General features: G+C 49.2%; 2 protein-coding genes across 3 annotated transcripts; one reads left to right on the top strand and one right to left on the bottom strand.

The window, feature by feature from the left end:
* The first annotated feature begins 3,716 nt into the window (after positions 1 to 3,716).
* Positions 3,717 to 9,204, top strand: LOC110554880 (gastrokine-3-like). Of its 2 annotated transcripts, XM_060383283.1 has the most exons (6): positions 3,717 to 3,787; positions 5,166 to 5,219; positions 5,397 to 5,531; positions 6,969 to 7,076; positions 8,157 to 8,298; positions 8,994 to 9,204. In XM_060383283.1, exons 1-6 carry the CDS (start codon positions 3,776 to 3,778, stop codon positions 9,086 to 9,088), a joined length of 546 nt encoding a protein of 181 aa, XP_060239266.1. In that variant the 5' UTR covers positions 3,717 to 3,775; the 3' UTR covers positions 9,089 to 9,204. The 2 variants fall into 2 exon arrangements, with proteins under 2 accessions (XP_060239266.1, XP_060239267.1); XM_060383284.1 differs by lacking the exon at positions 5,166 to 5,219 and having other exon boundaries at positions 3,743 to 3,787.
* A 3,292-nt stretch (positions 9,205 to 12,496) lies between these two features.
* On the bottom strand, positions 12,497 to 19,117 carry Gkn2 (gastrokine 2). Its single transcript, XM_060383282.1, has 6 exons — positions 18,980 to 19,117; positions 17,562 to 17,615; positions 17,032 to 17,169; positions 14,695 to 14,805; positions 13,542 to 13,701; positions 12,497 to 12,695 (listed from the first exon to the last, which is right to left on the bottom strand). Exons 1-6 carry the CDS (start codon positions 18,986 to 18,988, stop codon positions 12,613 to 12,615), a joined length of 555 nt encoding a protein of 184 aa, XP_060239265.1. The 5' UTR covers positions 18,989 to 19,117; the 3' UTR covers positions 12,497 to 12,612.
* Positions 19,118 to 22,410: the final 3,293 nt, after the last annotated feature.

The following is a 22,410-nucleotide window of genomic DNA, read 5'->3' as shown; positions in this document are numbered from 1 at the left end:
CAGGGTTAGAGATTTGCATTCTGCCCTTGACAGGAACTGGGGAGCATGAACAGCACAGGGAAGCCTTCACTGGTGATGACCACTTGGCTTTGCAGAGGTGAAAAGATCATCATAGAAGGCCAGCATCCGGACTGAAGCTGCAGAGTGCAAAGCACACGGGAAGATTTCTGGTTTACAGCAGGCAGTGTGTGCATTGAGCAGAAAATCGAAGTGGGCTGATCAAACGCCAACAGGACTAGGGATCCGGCAAAAGGAATCTGGCTCCCGCCAAGGCTCCAGGATGCAAGATAAAAGGCAAACAGTGTTGTGGATGCCTGGCCTTCCTGGCCTTCCCCTTCACCACCTACCCACAAGTCCACACACAAAAGTCTTAAGGATGTCTCTCAGATAGCCTCAGCTGACCTGTGGCTGGGGGTTACAAAGAGCGGCTGTTCTATTCACATTTTAATTGCCTTCCTTGTTCACACTGTCATTAGAGAATTGATTTCATTATTTGACATTGACTTAGACAAATATTTGCTCCATACTGTTTACCAGACACTGCTGAGAACTCCAGGAGACATAACGATGGTGCCTTAGAGTTTCTATTGCTGTAGAAGAGCATTGTGACCAAAAGCAACTTGAGAAAGAAAGGGCTTGTTTCCCCTGTTCTTGCACATCACTGTCCATCATTGAAGGAAGCCAGGGCAGAACTCAAATGGGGCAGGAACCTGGACAAGCAGGAGCTGATGCAGAGGTCATGGAGGAGTTTGGAGGAGTGCCCCTTACTGTCTTGCTGTCCAGGCCTTGCTCTGCCCAGGGTGACTCTGCCCGCAATGGGAAGGGCCCTCCTTCCCATCAATCTCTGATTTAAAAAAGCTCCAAGGTTTGCCTCCAGGCCAGTCTTACAGGACGTTTTCTCAAGCTGAGGTTTCTCTTCCCAGACAGCTCTAGTTTGTGCGGCACCCGCCTCAACAGGCCTCAGGGGAAGAGGATGCACTCAGTTCTCATGCGACTTGATGTGCTCCCCTGGGTTGGTGGGGGGGCTCCTCTTTTGTGAAGAGTAGGGGAGGAGGGAGTGGGAAGAGGGAGTAAAGGTGGTGCCGGGAGGAGAGTATGAGGGGTCTACGATTGTGATGTAAAGTGAATAAATAAATATTGAAATAAATGGGAAAATAACTAACCAGGACAGGTGAATAATGTGTCTTACATAAAATCTACTTATGCAGCCATTTAGCATATGGATTCCCAAATGCCTCCTCTGGGGTACATATTACTCTAAATATTTGATGCTGCAGTTACAGCAGAAAACAAAAGGAAAATTTTAACTTATGGACCTGGCAGTCGAGTGACACAGGTGTACGATTTAATGCCCTGACAATTAAAACTCAGTGGAAACATACACAGCAAGGGTTACAGGTAGAGAACTATGCCCACAAAGATGTTTGTTGGGAGTGAGAGAAGGCGAGAGGAAAGAACAGTATTCAAAGTTGGCACTGAAGAAGGCATTGAAGGGAGAAATCAGGGTCTCCAGTCATGAACAAGGGCGAGTCAGGAAAGCCAGGGCTGCACATGTGGAAGGCAGAGGGCCAGACATGCTTAGTGTGTGCTAAACTCATTTGAAATTCAAATTCCACAGGGCTAGGGCAAATCTAGAAAGAGGCTGAAGACAGGAGGCAAAGGGTAGCAGTAGACAAATCCTTCTGATGTCCAGAAGAGCTTGAGGCACATCAAGAGATCTTACGTCAGTTTAAAAAGAGGTACTTTCTAAACTTTTCTTAGTGGACATCACAGCTCAGTAAGAGCTGTGGCTGAATGGATCGGCCGCTCCTCCAGACATGCGGCTACTAGCCTTTGTAGGACTGAATGTGGGTAGATCCTCATTTAGTCACCAGCTGAAATGCCAGCATTTAACTAACAGTCAAACACGCTTATATGAACTCCATTTGTGTGGGGTGCTTTATTGTGAAGCTCTCACAACCTCGTTCCTTCAGTCAACAGAGACTCCATTCAGTTAGGGAGCACAAGCCCAGATGGTCCTCACTGAGCATTAGAGGAGAAAGCGAAGTGACTGCTAGATCCGCCCATACCCAGGGCCCCTCTTGTGTTGGGTGCTGGGGAAGGACAGGGGGATGCCAGCTCTGCATGGTTTTCTGGTTCCCTGAGACCGTTTCTTCACACCTCTTTATAGACAAGCGTCTCCGTTCTGTCTGGAGCCCTGTCTAGGTGCACTCTCACAGATCTTTCCAGAAGGGAACCTCACTTGGGATCATCTCCTGCTTCTTCCTCTAGGACACAGCTGTCTGGAGTTTGGTTTCTTTGCTCCTTAGCATAAGAGGTGGGGTACCTAGCTGCCCATTGAATGGCTCCTGGTACCCATTTTCAGGAAGAGATACACCAATAAAATTAGTTGTTCACAAAGTCAACTGAAAAACAGAAGACCTTTGGTGGTGACACAGAAGCAGGACCCTTATCCTTTTAAAACTGCAGCTGGATTATAAATTAACTCCAAAAGGCAGTTGGAAGAAAACACATATAGACTGATCCTTCAAAGCCCAGGGATTTGAGCTCAGATCTTAGCTGTGCAGTCACAGACCTGGCTCATGAAGAGGTGGGAGCCGAACCTGGTTGGCACAGTTAGTCTGTCTTCATTTGCAAAATGGCTGATTGTACTGTTCCTCCTAACCCATGCAGTTGTCAATAAGACTCTGAAATCACTGTGATGGTGATTTATGAGTTCTATTTATAAGGTGCTTATAAACACATGTAATTATATGCCCTTTTAATCTTCTTTAACCTATTTTACCGACACAGTGGTGGCTGAGTACTCCGGCTGGGTGTTGTGTTCTGTGGAGATAAGATTATGGTGTTATCTAGGCCCTGGCTGACCTGGCAGTTCCCAGCATCTATCTATTTGCTGTTCCCACAGCCAAATTGCATGGATCCCAATCAGGACTGAGCTGCCCGCCTCCCTTCCTCTGGTCATGCTGGTGCCCGGGGTCATCTGTGTAGTTCACCTCTCTGACTTGCGCTGGCTCTGTGGAATTTGAGTGTCATCCGGACATCTGGGCCACCACCAATCAAGAGCCTGAGAGAATGTGCTGTGTGAAAAGACTTGACTTGCTGTTAACGGTGTGAAGGTTCCTCATATTCCTCATGTCTCAGTAGTTTGGCTTGTTTGTTTTGTTTTGTAGAAAAGTACCCTGAAATGAAGAGAAAAGGGAGAAAAGCCACCTAGAGGGACCTGAGCTCGGCAGGTCCCAGGAGAAGAACGGAGGCTAGCTTGATGGAGGCAGAGGGCAGTGCAGAGCAAAGGGTAATCTATGTTTGGATGAAGAAGGGGCCAGACTGCTTGTCAATCAGTTCAATCTTGCAGTTCAGTTTTTCTCTTGGGGTTTGATGAGGTTTCTTCAGTGTTAGGAAAACAAAATACTTTTCAGAAATCAAGAAGTGAAGGCGGCACTCGCCGTGGTTTTGTATCGGGACCTTCTTGTGGAATCTGCTCCTTGCATAGTGGCTGAGGTCATGAGTACACCAGCCACAAAGACCTCTTGTCATCCAGTGTTTGCCTTGGAACCTGGAGCACTCGTGGGAGAAAGAAAAACACTCAGAGGTACAGAGGGAAATGATAACTGGAATCATATAACTAGCTTCCCCGGTTAATGGTTTCTGGGTCGCAGAGTCCCTTATCAAGGTGAGACCTGAGAGGCTGAGGGCTATATAAACTGGACTTAGGAAGTCCGTGGGTCGTAGAAAATCGTATTATGCATGCCGTCGCCTTAGCCTGAGAGACAACATGAAATGCTTTGTGAGTACATTTTTAACTTTGAATGTGGATGGTTCTATTCGCATAGTCAAAACAGCCCAGGAGGTCTGGTTTCCCCCTCCCTCAGACGATCTTCACATTCAGCCCAAATGAAAATTTCAAACCATGGTTGGGTGTGTAATCAGTCTTCTGTTGGCAATGCTCTGTTCTGGAGAATCTGAAAGATCAGTGTTCTCTATGGAATCAGTAAGTCATTTCTTAACAGTCAAGACTCTTCGGGGGCTAGGTAGATACTCATAATTTTAGAGTCCTGTCGTCAATGGTTCTTCTCATTCACAAATTGCTAGTGCGGATGGGGGGGTGATTTAGACATAGGCGGTGCCGCCGACTGGAATAGTGCATTTTTGTTCCTTTGGGTTTTTTGAGACAAGGCCTCATTCTGCAGTACAGGCTGCCTCACATCCACTGCGACTAGCCTCAGCCTTTCAAACTCCTCCTCAACCTCCCAGGGCTGGCATCGAAGGCAGCCAGGACCACGTCCAGCTTTCGATGGTCTGATAGAGCAGCCTCGCCCTCTGCAGCTCTGTGCCTGTGGCAGTCCTCGTTGCACTGTGGTGATGACAACAGTGTAGAATAGCCATTTCCTTTGCCTTTGAGGTATAGCTCACTTCTTCTCATTGAAATCGAATTCAGACTTTACACAGGTGTGCAGAAGGAAAGATCCTGTCAGTTTACCTTGACAGGATGGGTGCACTTGAGCTAGGCCACCCTCGAGTACATGGTAAACTATGAATGGCTTATCGCAGCCCTTAATGCTTCCATTAATGTCTGACACTGAAAATTCCCCAATGGACAGGGCATGGCTCACTGAGGAAATTGAGCAACTGAAATATTTGAAGGCCTAGGTACATTCTAACATAACTTTTTCCCAAAGTAGTGTGGAAAAAAATGGTGAGTATCTTCCCTTCTTAGACAGGGTAGGAGAATCAGGAGAAAAGGAAACCTGGGGGGACTCTGTTTCCAGAGGGGCGGAGGGTGGGCAGACGGTGGAGCAGAGCCAACTGTGAGATTTCAGGTTTGGATGAGGAGCTGGAGCAGAGGACGTGCCCAGCCCTAGAAGCAGAGAGAATGGTGCAAAGAGGAAGAGAGGGGCCCATGCTGCAGTGGTCCAGGCTCAGCCTCTCCCTGTGGTTGGCAAAGGCGGCGTCCTTGTGTGATAAGCTTTGCCTCCTGAGCAGTGGGCACACCCTGTGTGAGCACAGTAAACTATAGCCTCTTGATACATTTGAGGGGCGCTCAGGGATGGGGGAGGGGAGAGCTGAGACCCTTGTCAGAAGGACCTGCCCCAGCAAGGCAGACCCAGGGGTCCAAACTCAGCTGAGGCTAAGGACAAAGCCCATTGACCTTTGTTCCATTGCAGATAACACCTTCCATTCTTGTGACCATCTTTCTAGTTCCATCTCTGGCCCTTATGGTGAGTATGGTGAAGAGGGTCCAGCCTTCCTAACTCTTATAGCAGAAACATTTCAAAGCTAATAAGCAAGAGTGGCATTTCCACAGTTTCTCACGGATTCCCTTTAGCCCCTCAGGAAGTGGAGAAGTAGACGCTGGAGGCCACTGACATTTCTCGTTGTTGATGGGTCTTTTCTAGAACACCAGTGACAGCCATTCTCTGGTTGGCTCTGTGGGGACACAGACCGTCCGTGTTGATGCCTCCCGACGTATGGTCAGCATCCAAGACAACAACGTTTTGAGTGAATGGAATGGAATCATGGACTACAGGAATGTAAGACAGGAAACTCACTTATTACAAGGCCAAAGGCGCTGTTGTCTCATCCGAATGGAAGTAGAGTGCTTTTCCGTCTTCACTCTCCTCTCCCAGGACTGGGGCGGGCTATTTTGTTGTTTTGTCTTGACTCCATATTTTAATGTTGACTTCTAAAGGAATATGGCATGAACTGTCACCTCTTTCAATAGCAAGACCCGTTAGGATGACACATAGGCAGAGAAACTTTGTGCGTTGGCCAAATTCTTAAAAAAAAAAAAAAAAAAAAAAAAAGTTCTGTGAGCGTAGAGTGTTTTGGCTACCTGCTGTGCCTCAGTTACCATATCTGCAAAGCAGCTCCTCCTGCACCTAGTGGGACTTTGAGGGGTGAAATGAAGCCCACACCCACACTCTTCACTCTGCCCTTTACTGCCAGTCTCTTTCCCCCCACCTCTGTCACGTGCTTCCCAGCACTGGATAACTCAGAACAAACATCTCACCAGTGTCCTCTCCACTTTCCCCGTGCCTGCCATGTTCTCCTCCTCAAACACCTTCTCTCTTTTCACCTCCCTAAGTTTTAATTTTCCAGGTTGCCTCTGATAGAGACTATTTATAACCCAAGTAAAAATTTCCTCCACGAGACACTCCACAGTCGACCACTGGGTGGCGCAGAGAAGGCAGAATTACTGACAGAGCAGAAGTTCTCAACCTTCTTAAGGCTGACCTCAATCATAAATTGTTTTTTTTTTTTTTTTTTTTTTGCTACTTAATAACTGTAATTTTTCTACCTCTATGAATCATAATATAATTATGTGCTATGCAGAATATCTGATATACGACCCCATGAAAAGTTGTTTGAACCCCCCCCCTCGGGGGTCCTGACCCACACGTTGAGAATTATTGATCTAGAGGCTGACTCTCTCGAAACTGGGCCTGGGGCAGCAGCAGCAAACTGCAACTCCGATCCAAGCCAGGAAAGAACAAATAACAGGCCACAAGGAAGGAACATCCAGGACAGAGCCAGCTCTGGACTCCAAGTCCTGACATGGACCTCCTAGTTGCCCTGGGGTCCTCAGAGAGCCCTCTGCCGCTCACACAGCATTCTCCCAGGCAGGGAGGGTCTCAGCTCTCCCCATCTTCATGGCAACGCTGTGAAGAAGGAGCATTCCTCCTGCTTTACAGATAAAGGAACTGAGGCTCCGTGAGGTCACTGGGGACCCCAGGAGCCGCTGGGTATCGGGCAGGCACTGAGGCCATCCACACTGTCTGAGCTCTCCCCAGCAGCGGAGGAGTCCTACCGCTCGGCTCCGGCGCTCACCCGTGCCCCAGCCCCCACTGCGCAGCCCTGCGGAGATCTAGCGGTCAGGCTAGCCCAGGGTGGACACCTGGGGGGGGGGGGGGCAAGCGCGCTCGCACTGAGACAGATTAAACGACGAGTTTCCGCTCTGTTACTTTAAGGCCCTCCTGGCGGCTAAGCTGTTTAATAAGATGGCCTGTGTCCTGGCCAAGATGGAGCCCGCCGCCTTCCCAAGTTTGGATGAGATCGCCCAGGCCCTGGGCGAACAGGTGAGTGGGTCGGATTTCCAGCTCGCCGCCCGCCTCCCCGACGGTGCCCCACTCACAGGAGGACACCAGTGGCCCACTCAGGGCAAATCGCAAGCCAGTCAGTCAGTACCCTATGCCTTTAGAGGCGTTCCCAATGGGTTCAGGCTGTGCTAGAGAGGACAAGCAGCTGGATGCAAACACTGCATGTTTCATGTTCCCTGCCGCTCTCCTTCCTGTCTTTCCTGGCCCTCCACACACACACACACACACACACACACACACACACACACGCACACACGCACACGCACACGCACGCACACACACTCACACTCACGCCTTCGCCCAAACACGCCGTTATCATTACCATCACCAACATCCTAACTGCAGTTCAGCCCAAGACTGCTGAAACCCTTGCCCACCCTCTCAAGCGAGCCGGGGAGGAAATCCTTGGCAAGTCACGGCATCCACTCAGACTCTGCTTAGATAGCGACGCCGTCGGACAGCGCTCAGGGCTGCAGGCGGTACCAGCTCCGGGAAAGAAATGGAAGGAGTTAAAGCAATGATATATTTTTTAATTGATTCACTTTTTTGTTCATTACAGTTTATTCGCTTCGTAGCCCAGCTGTAGCCCCCTCCCTCCCAATCCCTCCCTTCCTCCCTCAGCTGCTCCCATGCCCCGACCCAAGGCCCCAGAGGTTGCCCTCGCAGAGGTCCGGGTTTGGTTCCCAGCCCACCATGGGGTGGCCCACGCCAGTCGGTAACTTCAGTTAAACACTCCCACACATAAAATCAAAATGCGTAAATCTTTCAAAGAGAAGTTGAAGGGGTTCCGTTCACCCAAACTGACAAAATACAGGCACAGCAAACGTTTTAAACTGCTCTGTGTCACGTTGTGGAGGAGAAAGCACCTAAGGCTCATGGAAAAGCCACTGGGACGCAGAGTTTTGTCAGAGTCGCTTTCGCCCTCTTGTGGCTTGATCAAACATTGCAGCTAGAGAGACCCGGAAAGCAAGACGCTGGCACTGTTAACTGAATCGCCCGAGCACCGTCACGACTTGCCCTTCTTGGAGATGCCGTATCTGAGACACCCTTCTCTCCCAGGCTTCCGGTCACTACCCACCCACCCGCGGACTGACCTACACGGTTTTACCCAGCCGAGTCAAAAATCTGGCCCAATACGGAGTGGCGGTCAAGGAGCTGTGCCGAGCGGTGCCCGCCTACTTCGCTCGGCAGCAAAAAGAAGGTGTGTTCACTAGGCGTGAATCAAAAGATGCGCGGGGCGAGTTTCAGGACCTATCGGCAAACTGTGATGGCAGCTGATTCCATTGCTTCTCCGCTGGAAGAAAGTCACATGGCCTGGGATGTAGGGGATTCCCTGCAGGGCTCATAGAGGAGGGAAGCAGCCATAGCCTTATCAGAAGGCCAAGGCCAGTCATCTCCTGGCCGGTGGACACCCTGCCCTGACTCAAGCTTTGCCACGCCCACCGCAGTGGAAGAAAGGGGGAGTCCTTGGTCCTAGTCTTTCTCAAGGTGCCTGGAGCCTGGCACTTATGAAGAGCCGCTGGTGGCCGGTAGTCTTGCTCGGGGTGTGAGGGGGATCAGTGACACCCCGAAGAGCTGGGATAGCTAGAAGCTAAGATTCCAAGACCTGCCTGTGAGCCCAGAAGCAGTCAACAACATGGCTGGTGCTCCTCTCTTATGCCTTGGTCTAAGTTTCCCCACAAGCCAGAGTTCTTCAAAGGTCCAGGAGAGAAATAGCACGCAGGGCTGGGGTTAAGAGGGATAATGAAGGAACAGTGAAAGAGAACGAGGTGATTACTGCAGGGGCTGGGGAGAGGAGCCGGGCCTGGGGTGACCTGAGCGCTCATCCAAAGCAGGGGCCTGAGGTACCTGTTGACTCTGAACTTGTCTCTAAAGTGTGGGTCCTTCCTCTTGAAGGTACAGCCCTGGCGATTGACCCAGACTCCTGTTCTGAGCTCCAGCTTCTGTCCTTCATGGGACTGTCCATCTGTGGTGAGATCCCTGGCCTCTGAACCCCTAAGTCAGCTGTGTGAAGACTGAACGTGCCTGGTCCAGCCTCTGCCTGTGAGATGCGGCTCATTCCAGTCCTCTGCATTCCGGCTCCCCACGCAGCACCCAGCCCTGTAGTCTGGGGGGTAGGGTGGGTGGGTGGGATAAGTACATTTTCTACCTTCTGTGAAAGAATAAAGTTTTCACGTCACTGGTCTAGCAGATGGATTCCCTCACCCTCTCTGGGCTCCCTCATCCTCTGCAGGCTCCTTCATCCTCTCAATCCCCTCATCCTCTGCAGGTCCCCTCATCCTCTGCAAGCTCCCTCATCCTCTGCAGGTCCCCTCATCCTCTGCAGGTCCCCTCATCCTCTGCAGGTCCCCTCATCCTCTCAATCCCCTCATCCTCTGCAGGTCCCCTCATCCTCTGCAGGTCCCCTCATCCTCTGCAGGCTCCCTCATCCTCTGCAGGTCCCCTCATCCTCTGCAGGTCCCCTCATCCTCTCAATCCCCTCACCCGTTGCAGGTCCCCTCATCCTCTGCAGGCTCCCTCATCCTCTGCAGGTCCCCTCATCCTCTGCAGGTCCCCTCATCCTCTGCAGGCTCCCTCATCCTCTGCAGGTCCCCTCATCCTCTCAATCCCCTCATCCTCTGCAGGTCCCCTCACCCTCTGCAGGTCCCCTCATCCTCTGCAGGTTCCCTCACCCTCTGCAGGTCCCCTCATCCTCTGCAGGTTCCCTCACCCTCTGCAGGCTCCCTCATCCTCTGCAGGCTCCCTCTCCTCTCAATCCCCTCATTCTCTGTGCACTCCCAGCCCCGGGCTCCCCAGAACATCCTACAGCGTGGAGTTGGCTCCACCAGAACCTCTCATTTCTGAGTCTCTTCAGGTATCCCCTGAGAATTGTTGGCAGCAAATGAATAAACCAGCAATGGAGCCCACTCTGGACAGTCAGATCTGAGACTACGCTTGCCTCCTGAAAGCTGGGCCTGAGGCCCCTGGGATGTTTCTTTCTTGCGCTGGCCCGGCCACGCAGTGACAACCCACGGAGAGACCCTGGCGCCTCCCTCTAGAACTCTAAGCCAGGAGCAGTGTCCCTTAGAGAGGTGTCCCATCGCGAGGCAATGAGGACCCAGCTATCCAGCCCTCATTCTGAGACTGTCTCCCTGTGGCCCTTGTACCACTCCATGTAGTACAAGTCATTTTTCCTATGTCGTTCATGTGCATGTGCTTTTGTGGTAGGAAAGCTGGACTTACCTCCCAGTTCTGCATTATCAGACACCCGAAAGCTCACCAGTTATCTTAGCTCACCAATGCATTCATTATGTCTGACCAAATAATGCCAAATTCCTTCATTGAGTCCATAATCCTGACAGGTAATTCTGTAATAAAGTACTGGGGCTACATCTTCTAATCCCAGCATCTATGAATGACTAGCATGCCCGCCCTCTTCCCAACCAAAGCTGCCAAAGTCCCCGCTCAACTCTACTGTCTGAGCTTGGACATCACAGGTGGACATCACAGGTCTGCAGGCAGCTGTGGAGAGAGACAGAGGCCCATGTCCCCAAGGTTAGGCTGCATGCGGCTCACCTCCATCACCTGGACATTTTCCTACATTTGTGCATCTTAATTGAAGTCCTTCTATACCCTGAGATCAACTGTTGAAGGCCATCTCCAACAGTGTGCTCAAGGAGGGGACTCGGGGTCGGTGATGACGTGAAGCAGGCACACACACCACACATTCACATACACACACACACACCACACACACTCACACCACACACACACTCACACCACACACACACACACACACCACACACACTCACACCACACACACACACACCACACACACTCACACCACACACACACACACACACACACCACACACACTCACACCACACACACACTCACACCACACACACACACACACTCATACACACTCACACACACACACACTCACACCACACACACTCACACCACACACACACTCACACCACACATTCACACACACACACACACACACCACACACACTCACACCACACACACACTCACACCACACACACTCACACCACACACACACTCACACCACACACACACACACACACACTCACACCACACACACACACACTCATACACACTCACACCACACACACACACACTCATACACACTCACACTCACACACACACACACACACTCATACACACTCACACACACACACACACACACCACACACACTAACACTACACACACATACTCACACACACTCACACCACACACACACACACACACACACCACACACACTCACACCACACACACACTCACACACATTTTTGTGGGTGGAGAAAAGCTCCAACAGGCTCTAACAATGTTGTTTTTTTCCCAGAAAAAAACTTCAAGCAGTACAGAAAAAATCACAATGTGATTACATTCTATTTTCTTCTGTGAATGATTATTAAAAACACAGTATGTTCCCCAGTATCTTTACATGGGGTTTCCAGAACCCACAGACATTCCTAACTAAGCAACTTTTATAGATGAACAATTTTCTCAGCCAGTTTCTCTTGCTGGCAGGCTGAATTTTGCAGTTCCAAAGAAAGGATCAATTATTTTATTATTTATCTTAAAAGTAATCTTATAAAAACCTTAAAAGAATCACAGATCTAAACTTTTATATTAAAAAAAGTCATTTCTACTTTAAATCCTCAGCGTGCTCATCTACTCACTAACAATTTTCATTACACCGTACCAGGAAGCTGAGCTCAAAAATGGGTTTGAGAAATTAATCATCATCTTGATCAGCAGCCCGACCTTAGCAAGATAGTCATGCCTGTGACTAATTAGCTCAGTGACAATCAGGCTGCCATTGTTCTTGTTCTCTGGCCTCAAAAAATCCTTACCTCAACTACTAATAGTGTGTCTTTCTGAGCTTCAAATTGTTCCCCACGATTTTCTACAACAGAGCCACCAACAGAAAATATCTTAATATAAGTTCCCTAAAATCTGCTTCTCCAAATTCTTTCTAAGGGTGGTGGACATTGCTAAAAATCTACAACTCCAAGCTCTTTCTGAGGGTGGCGCATGAATCATTAATCTGCCCCAGGAGCAATACTTGTGAATGCCAGTGAAACTGCCCAGTGAGGGGCCGGGAGCCCCCTTAGGATTCTCATACAACTCCTAGATTCTGAGGGAGGTGGTGATGGTGAAGGCAACCAGCAGACAGATGCTCCGTAACAGCATGAGGTCATGGAGACATAGTCCTCGGGGCTCTGCCTCTCTGCTGCACACTCATCATGGCTGTCTAAAGCATGGACCTCGTCCTGTGAGTTCTAAAGCTGTTCCCCTACACTGCCCCTAACAGTCAACACTGCTTGGTTTTCCACTGTGCCCGTGAAAGGAACAAATACAGAGAGACAGAGAGATCTGTAAATACATGTGTTATTATTGAATCTCATAAGTAGATGGAATGTTGGGAAGAATTTAGTTTGGCTTCTGAGTGGAACCCACAGGTGTGTTCCTTTGAAAAGGTGAAGCCAGCAGATGCACCATCCTAAATGTGAATTCCTGCACAGATGGAGAATCCCAGCAGCCCCAGGAGCCCCACCTTTGCACAGGCTCCAGTGTTTGCCTCTTCTGGAAATAGAAAAAAAAAAGTAAAGAAATAGCATTAAAAAAACAACAACAATATTTTCAAGGGTTCCTGACTCTGGTAGGGAAGCTTATAATTTCACAGCACCCAAGATTTTACCCTTAGGTGTAGTAGGAGTAGTAAATTAACTTACATAAGACCAACGGCTCTGCAGGCGCTGGTCTGGTGGATGCCTTATAGCTCTGTGCTGACGGCCTGCCCTGCTTCCTCTCTAAGTGATTATGAATGCTGACTTTCTAGGCTAACACACCGCAAATACTAACACCTTCCTCCTTACCTCCTACTACCCTGACAAATGCCTTTTGTTGAGTTCACTGTCTACTGGTCCTGGCCTCATTGTCACAGTCAGTGCAGGATTCAGCAATGATCACTGGTAACACCGGGCTGCTGTCCTCTGCCTTCTCCTCCCTGGGACACTCACTCTATGCCAGATCCTGGCAGCATTTCTTAGCATTTCCAAAAAAAACACTGTTTGAAAGATGTTCTGGAAGTGATTTTCTACACGGAGCACTTATGTGTGAAAAAAAAAACAAAAACAAAAACAAAAACCAGAATAACAGGTTTTCTTGACTCCCAGGAACCCTTTCTGACCGTATCCTTCGCTTTCCCTCAGCTGCTTTCCCACTGCACTGAACCCCAGAGGGGCAGAGCTTTGCCTATTTCTGTATTCCTAATGTCTTTAACAATCCAGGAAAATGGTAGAAAGCCAGTTCCTGAAGTAAACTGAACTAAGTCATGTTTTCACTTATTATGCATATTTCACACAGCCTCCTACCGACGGTGGGGCATCCCGCAGCTTCCAGAACTAGGTTGGTTCCGTTGGTACTCACTTGGCGGCTTTGTAACCACCTCCCCCTCATACAGGGGGATGTCCTTGCACAGCTTTTCAATAGGTGACCCAAACAGGAACCAGTCCACCTTCATGAGCATGGACTTCAGAGGGTTGTACCGGACCCAGGTGTACTCTCTGGAGGCCATGGTGTTCATCGTCTAGATGACATAACAGAGCAGAACAGTGTGGAAGAAACTGGTAAGCCTGGTGGACCTTCCTTTAAATTGTGAATGGCTCTTTCTGTCCAGTGGTTAAATCAGGGACATTCAGGGATGTAGTGAGAATTGTGTAATTTTGGTTTCTTTAAAAGACAGAAATGTTCTGGGACTGTGTTTCGTTTTAATCCCAGGTATGGGATATGGTGCTGTTTTGCAGCAGCTGACTGTGATTTGCCTCGTGCTCTGGTAGGGGCATGTTTGGTTTTGCCAGCTTTGGATAGTTTCTGCAAGTGTGTGATGTTTGGAATTCTGGGGACTTTTCAGAGAGTAGATAAATGCTAGGGCTCCAATGGGTGGTTGGATGCTGTTGGTTGTAGTTTGTTAAGTAGCCATGGACAAAGAATAAGGAGGAAGAAGAGGAGGAAGAGGAGGAGGACACCACCTTAACCAGCAGGAAGTAGTCTAATGATAATGATGACTCCTTTCCCCTCTATCCTTTTTTTTTTTTTTTTTTTTTTTTTTTTTTTTTTTTTTTTTTTTTTTTATCTTCTATCTAGGGTGTTGAAAGGGAAGAAGTAAAAGGGTGGAGAAGAGTGAAAGGAAAAAGAACCCACAAAGTAGCAAACATATCTCCTCTGAAAACTCTGTCTGGAGATTCTCACTCTTTGGTGTTATTTGTCTGTGTCTTTGTATCATTAAATAGCATAAATGTATTCATTTTCAACAGAACACTGTATCTTAGATCTCACCCTCAAGAAGAAAGGCTCACCAGCCCCTCTCCAAAGACAGGTTTATAAATCCAAGCACTCAGGGCTCTGTGATGAGAACTGTGCTGACATGAGTTTTTCTTCCTCCCTCCCTCAAATGTGAAAACATGTTAGTAAGGTAAGCGTCATATGCATGGAAATGTGTATTATGGTCTCATTCTCATCCCTCCGTGGGCTGCAGCATGGGCTGGCTCAGGAGCAGAGTTTTCAAGGAGCCCCAGATTACCTGCTTCTCGTAGATGTACCGTTGGAGTTTGTCCAGTGCAGGGATGGCTTTGTGGTCCATCTTGAGAATGTAGCAGGCTCTTCGGGAGAGCACCCGGGATGCAATGTAACCCTGAGTGGGGAGAGCACAGTTACTGACTCCACGGGTTCCCGGGTTTTTACTTGATGATGTTGATGCTGAGTCTTAGAAGAAAAGATTGAGCACCCATGATGAGCTAATGCCATTGTCTGTCAGTCTGAACTTCCCTCCACTCATCTTTGATATGAAGTTTTAATTTCTCCACTTGTCATTTGTAATCCTGTGATTGTACCTCTGTGAGAGTTGGCATATGCTCTTTGTATTCTGGAATCAGGACCTAAAATGGGGAGTTTAAAGACTGAGAAAGAATAGCTCTCTGCCTTTCCTTTGAATTTTATTCAGCCTGTTACTCAATTTTGACTAAGAATATCACTCAACAGCATAATGCCTCCACGTGTGGCTATTTAAATTCAAACCCAGTGAACTTTGCAATTTATTTCAGGACACATTTTGAGCACACATTAGCTACAATGGTTAGTAGCCACAGTATTTCCCCTTTGGAAAACTCAAACACAGAATACCTCTGCCTGGCTTGAAGTTCTCTTAGGCCACATTGTTCTAGAAGATTCCTAGGCAGGCTTACATCTACCCTCACCCCACATGTTTTTCCTGTCCCCCCCTTCCCTCTTCTCCATCTTCTCTGCCTCAGACTCTGTCCACCATGCTGGAGGGAGCAGACTGCGGAAGCCACATTAGAAGTGCCCAGGTGAGGGGGAGTTTGACATGAGGGAGGATCACAGGCCGTCATGACATTCTGATTTCAAATGGAAGTTTTCTCTGTGATGCTTTAGATACATAAAAAGCATTCTACTTTCTAGTTTTCAATTTCCCAAAAGTTTTAGTACATAAACTTAACACTAGACTGACCCAAGGCAACAACAGAAGGAGTTAAAGTCTTCATAATTTGATTCTTTAAAAGCCACTTAGGGGATTTTCGTGAAATCTGCTAAAGATAATTTTAGTTGCACTAGCTGTCAAAGACTTCAAACACTCTATGCTTTAAAAAGTGGCGTGATTATGAGCTTAGCTTTTAATGGCTGAGCCATCAGCTCTACCCAGCAGGGTATCAAAACATATGCTGAGACTCATAGCCAAACTTTGGGCAGAGTGCATGGATTCTTAGGAAAGAAGGGGGAGATAGAAAGAACTGGAGGGGACAGGTGCTCCACAAGGAGAGCAACAGAACCAAGAAAACTGGGCACAGGGGTCTTTTCTGAGATTGATACTCCAACCAAGGACCATGCATGGAGATAACCTAGAACCCCTGCCCAGATGTAGCCCATGGCAGATCAGTGTCTAAGAGGGTTACTTAGTAATGGGAACAGTGACTGTCTCTGATATGAACCCAGTGGCTGGTTCTTTGATCACCTCCCCCTGGTGGGGGAGCAGCCTTACCAGGCCACAGAGGAAGACAATGCAGCCAGTCCTGATGTGACCTGATAGACTAGGGTCAGATGGAAGGGGAGGAGGACCTCCCTATCAGTGGACTCGGGGAGGGGCATAGGAGAAGAAGAGGGAGAGAGGGTGGGATTGGAAGGACATGGGGGAGGGGCCTACAGCTGGAATACAAAGTGAATAATAAACTGTAATCAATAAAAATCAAATAATTTTTTTTTTAAAAAAAGAAAAGAAAGTGGCGTGAAACAAATGCCCGGCACCAGCAGGAAGAGTACACGCGGGAGTGTCGAGAGGAAAAAGGAGGAAAAAAAGCGACTTCAGACATGCAGTACTGGTGGATATACCTGCTGGATATCTTCAGGTAAGGCAGCCCGTAATAAGTCTTGGAGGAAGAAATTACTAAATTAATCAAAATCAGGAAACTAGCTTTTGGAGCAAGTTTCTAAGATGTATTGTTAGCCCAGCAACAACACTGGGAAGGCCTCATAGAAAGCGTCGTGTCATCTGTCCTACATAAAGAGTTTAAGCACGTTCATGGTTCTCCTTTTCTGCTTATTTAAGAGTGCTCATTTTTTGTATATTTTTATCAGAAGTTTTCATTTATTCATTTATCCATCCAACAGGCCTGGGCATTGCTTTGATCAGCCTTCCAGGCCAGGAATGGGACAGCATCATCATTGTCAAGTAAATGTATTTCTTTTTCAGAAGTGGTTTTATTTGCTTATTTAAAGGGAAAGACAAAAGTAAGAAAAAATGTTAAGGACTTGTAACGATAGGTCATAAAATTTAAATATTTACTAAATAGCCGACCCCTGCCCTTTATAAAACCAATCTTCCGTAAAGCTCCCTCCCTCTGCTTACATGCTTATAGTCAAAAATGGTGGTGGAAGAGCAGGCTCCTGCGTGGACGTTGATGGTGGCGGTGTTCCGCTGGTTATCAATGGTCACCGTCTCCTGGATGTTGCCGCCACTGTTGCCTGGGCTGAAGATGTTAAAAGCCTAGACGTGACCACAGAGGCAAGGTAAGTTTTCCGTAAGCTGTGCATTTGAAAGGCAGCTTGCTCACCAGGATACTGACTTCAGTGAACAGCTCCCTGGAGGCCCACACAAAGCTCGTGTGTGCTGACACGGAGTGCAGGCTTCCCTTGCTGGCTTACTGTGTGGCTTAGGTGTGAGAGAGACGAAGCATTTGCAAGGGAAACGGGATGCGCCACGTTTTAGTGTGGTGGGGTCACCTTGTGAAGGCATTGCAGGCAGAAATAAATAATCGCTTCCTCTTTTCCATGAGTGGGACTCTATCTCGAGGAAGGCACTGGGACTCTCTGGTCCTTGGGATGGCCTGGTCTCACACAGTTCTTGTCTCCTCCCGTAGCTCTAAAACGCCAACTCACCTCATCCGCCTGAGATTGTGCTCCAAAGATGGACAGCACCACCAGAAATGCCACCTGAAAAACACATAGGTTCTCTGAGGGGTAGTCACTCATTGAGGGGGTCCACAGGAGAGTGTAGGCACCGAGGGAGAGCGGCCAGCCATCACAAGTAGCCAGCCGTCTGCTTTTCTACTTTAAAAAGCAGAGACCACGCATTTGCCCTCCCGGCAGGCGTTTGTTGAGCTCGTGCCGTTTGTTAGACACACGGTTCTCGTCGGCCTCCTGTTTCCCAGCTCTTCAGTGTTACATCGTCTGCATGGCAGGAAAACCTGGGGCGGGTGAGCGGAGCACTCAGGTAGCAGGGGGAAACCTGGTGAGTCACACAGGTACTCAGTGAGTGGACACATTTTATGTGCTTTGATCTAAGGGGGACATTTCAGTTTCTTGAGGCTGAGGGAAAGAACCATTCGAGAGGAGGATACTGGGAGTACAGTTAACCTTTGACCTCAACTGAAGCATCCATCTGCCGCCATAGCCCGGCAGCCCATAGCCCTCCACAGACACAGCTCTGATGCTGCGTGGAGGATGTTTCCAAGCCTGCGCCAGCGTCACCCGCAGGTATTGTCTTCTCTCTACTGCCTCTTTAGACGCTGGGGGAGGACGGGCTGGGGGGAGGACGGGCTGGGGGGAGGGCTGGTCTACCCTCCTTAACTTAGCCCTTTCCTCTGTTCACCTCCTGGCGCCTGGGGTACAGACACACCCTTACACGAGCTCCCCGCACCCCACCTCGGGCCGGCTCTCGACTAGACGTTTGGACAGGGGAATCAACTAAGCATCTCAGTGGACGCCTAGAGAGAGCCCAGGAAATGCCCTCTGCCCCAGGGTTCCACCCGCACAGAGGTTGATCCAGCTTGGCTTTGAGTTTGTGCTTTAGGCTTCGATCTCCTCCTGGAAAATCAAGAGGCCCTGAGCAGGGAACCCTGGTCAGCCGACGGCCTTTGTTGCTTTGGGGCTAACGGGTCGGTCCGGGGCGGTTGGCACGCAGCTGTCTCTCGGTGGCTGAGAGGCGAGGCCTGGGGGCGGGGGGCGGGGCTCCCATACTGATGAAGGAAGGGAGAGTCATCCCGGGGCTTATTTCACATGGTCTTTCACACCTCTCCCATGTGACAAATTCAATCGCTCTCAAATGCCTACAGGCCCACAGAGGGACGAGAAGGGACTCTCTTTCACCGTCCTCCAGGTGAAAGTCTGCGCACTTCCTTTCCCCCTGCGTACACTTTGAGCAAACCTAAGAAAAGCAGACGACGGACACACAGGTGCTCAGCCTGGCTCCCACCCCAAGCACTGCCCAGCGCGGTAGACATGCGCAGTGCTTGCCTAAGGCCTGGCCACCCGCGGGATGGCGGCAGCGAGGGGCGCGGGAGGGAGCGCGTACTCACGGTTTTCATGGTGCCTGGGGAGAGGGAGCCGCAGCGAGTGCGGATGTGGGCAGCCTCCGGCCCTTATATTGGCTTCAAGATGTGGAAAAATCTCTCCCGGTGGCCATGTCAGAGGAGATGGAGACCGTATCTCCGACACACCCCGGCAAACTCCCTTATCAGCACCGAGGCCTACCCACATCCTGGGTATCGCTGAAGTTTGCTCTCCTGCGCCGAAAACTCCCGGTTGGTCACTCTGCAAACACTGCGCTTACCCGCCCAGGTCGCTCAGGGTGCGTCCACCCTGTCATGACCCTGCGGGACACTTGTTCTTCCCCCGCAGACACCAGGGAACGTTCTCGCTCCTTCTCCCAAATGTAGAGTCCTTAAGGCGTCCAGGCCAGGCCCTACGTGGGCTCTCTCTAACACCGCCCGGGGTGAGGACAGGGCCTGGGGCTTCACTGCAGACAGCCCGGTGGCTGCCTCTCTTCCTTCAGAGGCGGTGGCCGTCCCCAGAGAGTCACGAGAAATGAGCACGCTGTGAAGAGCGCGTGACAGGCTCCCACTTACCTCGAGGGAGCCTCAGATTTGAGAAAGATGACGAGGGAAGGGCTAGTTAGCTGGTGTAGGCTGGTGAACTGAGAAGGCAAAGGGGGGTTTTGTTTTTAACACAACTGTGAAAGTGCGAGGCACTGAGCCAGGAGCTAGCACGAATAGGCAATATTTTAAAGGAGAGAGTATTCAGAAGCGGGTGAGCTGGGTCCGTGACACTCTGCTGCCCTGGCTTCCCAGCTGGGCGTCTTTACTAAGTGTTCCTGGGGTTCCTGTGGCCGGAACAGCTGCCACCCCGGGCCCATCCCTGGCTCTAGCGGCACACGGAAGCAAGAAAGCCAGGGCTCCAGACAGGCTTGCTTTCAGATGTGTGGGATACCCTCTGCCTACTGCTGACACTATTTAGGTGTTGTAGCATTCTCCAAACACGGTGCCTATATTAACTTACTGTCCTGCTCTCGTTTCTGAGGTAGGAACGCCAACGTACAGCGAAGCCAAAGTAACTCCTTGGGACCACACAACCTCCAAAGGCCGGGGCTGAGGCTTGAGCAAGCCTGACGGGCAGCCCTCCCTCTCAGCCACAAGTCCTCTCAGACTGCTGTGGGACAAGCACGAGTTCTCGCCTTCCTGAGGTGAGCAGGAGCAGCGTCTAACAGATCTCTAACAGATTACTCCCAGCTTAACGATAAACAGACTTGGAACTCTAATCCCAGCACTCCAGGGGCAGAGGCAGGCGGACCTCTATGAGTTCGAGGCCAGCCTGATCTACAAAGTAAGTTCCAGGCCAGCCAAAAACCCTGTCTTGAAAAAGCAAACACACACACACACATACACACACACACACACACACACACACGCATATTAACACATACACTCACACTCACACACACATTAACACACACACTCACACACTCACACACACGCACACACATTAACGCACACACTCACACACTCACACACACATTAACACACTCACACACACATTAACACACTCACACACACACTCACACACACATTAACACACACACTCACATACACACACACACGCACACACACATTAACGCACACACTCACACACTCACATACACACACACTCACACACACTAGCCTTGGAAATTGACCATAATGCCAGGTGAAAACTTCACTAGGGGACCATGAAGCTAGCTGCGCTGCCACCCTTGCCTAAGCCTCATAGTCGCAGAGTGAAGTCACAGACATGGAGGGGCCTGTGCCAAGCCCATGCACGGCTCAGATCCGCAGCACCGGTTCTGTGAGGCAGGGCAGGACTGTGGACCTCCAAAACACTCATTCATAGAGTTGTTTTGACTCCCGCAGGCGTTGTTCTTTATAAGTTTTGCTTTTAGTCTTGCCTTAAAAAGTGTTTCCAAAGTCCTTGATGCATTTTCTTACATTTTCTTCAAGTCCCGCTTTTCACACTAAGTTTACTGTTTACCCCGAGTGTAATAGGAGCCTGACACAGTTTTCCCTCCCTTAGACATCTAGCACTCCCAGCATCTGTTAGTGAATAGTGCAGACCTCCTCGCCAATACCTTCTAAAGCTGTTCAGTTTCCATGGGAATGGCCTCCTCCTTGCTTCGTTGGTTCCTCCGCATCATCCAGTGACACTGACTCCCAGGCCTACAGTTCTCATAGCCAGCAGATCAGATCCCCCGTGTTGCTCTTTCTAAGTGTTCCTGCCGAGCACCGGCGTGCTTCCCTTTTGCTTGATTTCTACCTTGGTGCTTGTGGAGTGACTGCTGCTCGTTGTCTGATACATGGAGTCTCTTTTGCTATTTTAAATGGAAGCACTAAGAAATAATATATTTACTGCTAAGTACATTGTATTTGCACCATATAACTATTTTATCTTTTTAAAAAGTTCTTAATTGCTGCTGTGATTTATTTCTCTTTAACCTGGTTATTAAGGTATTTTTCAATTTCTCTTTCTTCTTTCCCTTTGGGACAAGGTTTCTCTGCGTAGCCTTGGCTGTCCTAGACTTGCTTTGTAGACCAGGTTGACTTCGAACTCACAGAGATCTGCCTGCCTCTGCCTCCTGGGAGTGCTGGGATTACAGGCGTGCACTACCACACCTGGCTATTTTTCAGTTTCTCATATAAAATTTCTCTCTCTCCATCCCTCCTTTCCTCCCTCCCTGCCTCCCTCCCTGCCTGCCTTCCTCCCAAGCAGCTCTTTCTATGCATATATTCCACCTAACAATTTCTTCAGATATTCAGTGTGCATGTCTTGAAATCCTCCTCCACTCTTTCTCCAGTTTTTCTTTGTCAAGCTTCTTCCATTTGCATCTCCCCTCCCATCCGCTCCCTGTCCTCACCACCACAAATATCACTGTAGTGACTTGTCAGACTGTGACGGCGTTCTGATGCGTGTAAGATGGAATCTCAGAGTCGTTTTGCATTTCTCTGACAACTAAAGATGTTGAACATTTCTTTAAGTGTTTCTCCACCATTTGAAATTCCTCTGTTGAGAATTGTCTGTTTAGGTCTGTCCCCATTTTTTAACTGGATTACTTGGTTTGTTGATGTCTAATTTCTTGAGTTCTTAACATATTTTGGATATTAGCCCTCTATGTGTGGAGGTTGTGAAAAATTTTTTCCTATTCTGTAGACTGAAACTGCAGTCAGAATGCAATGTATGAGAGAAATACAAATAAGTAAATAAGAAGCAGTGCCTAAATCTCCATGCAAGTGAGCCAGACAGACATTCTCTGTCATCTGCAGTTCCTATCTTTAACTCTTCAGATGTAACTATTTTTCCTGAAGTAACTGCAGAAACCAGGACAGTAAAAAGGGACCACGGGTGGGGTGGCATCAATGGAAAGGGGAACATCAGACTTTGGTGATTTGGAGGGGAATAAGAAAGTGGGGAGCTCCAATAGGGG

The sequence above is a fragment of the Meriones unguiculatus genome, chromosome 5 (assembly GCF_030254825.1).
Source record: "Meriones unguiculatus strain TT.TT164.6M chromosome 5, Bangor_MerUng_6.1, whole genome shotgun sequence".
Lineage (NCBI taxonomy): Eukaryota > Metazoa > Chordata > Mammalia > Rodentia > Muridae > Meriones > Meriones unguiculatus.
Note: the sequence above shows the minus strand (reverse complement) of the source record. Positions and strands in the feature narration are given on the sequence as shown.

What these genes read in the sequence shown, in the direction of transcription:
- LOC110554880 (XM_060383283.1), top strand. An exon ending in TTCCATCTCTGGCCCTTATG is followed by an intron (nt 5,220 to 5,396) that starts GTGAGTATGGTG and finishes GGTCTTTTCTAG; the next exon opens with AACACCAGTGACAGCCATTC. An exon ending in CCCAGGCCCTGGGCGAACAG is followed by an intron (nt 7,077 to 8,156) that starts GTGAGTGGGTCG and finishes CTTCTCTCCCAG; the next exon opens with GCTTCCGGTCACTACCCACC.
- Gkn2 (XM_060383282.1), bottom strand. An exon ending in CACAATCTCAGGCGGATGAG is followed by an intron (nt 17,170 to 17,561) that starts GTGAGTTGGCGT and finishes GGTCACGTCTAG; the next exon opens with GCTTTTAACATCTTCAGCCC. An exon ending in GGTGGTTACAAAGCCGCCAA is followed by an intron (nt 12,696 to 13,541) that starts GTGAGTACCAAC and finishes TTCTATTTCCAG; the next exon opens with AAGAGGCAAACACTGGAGCC.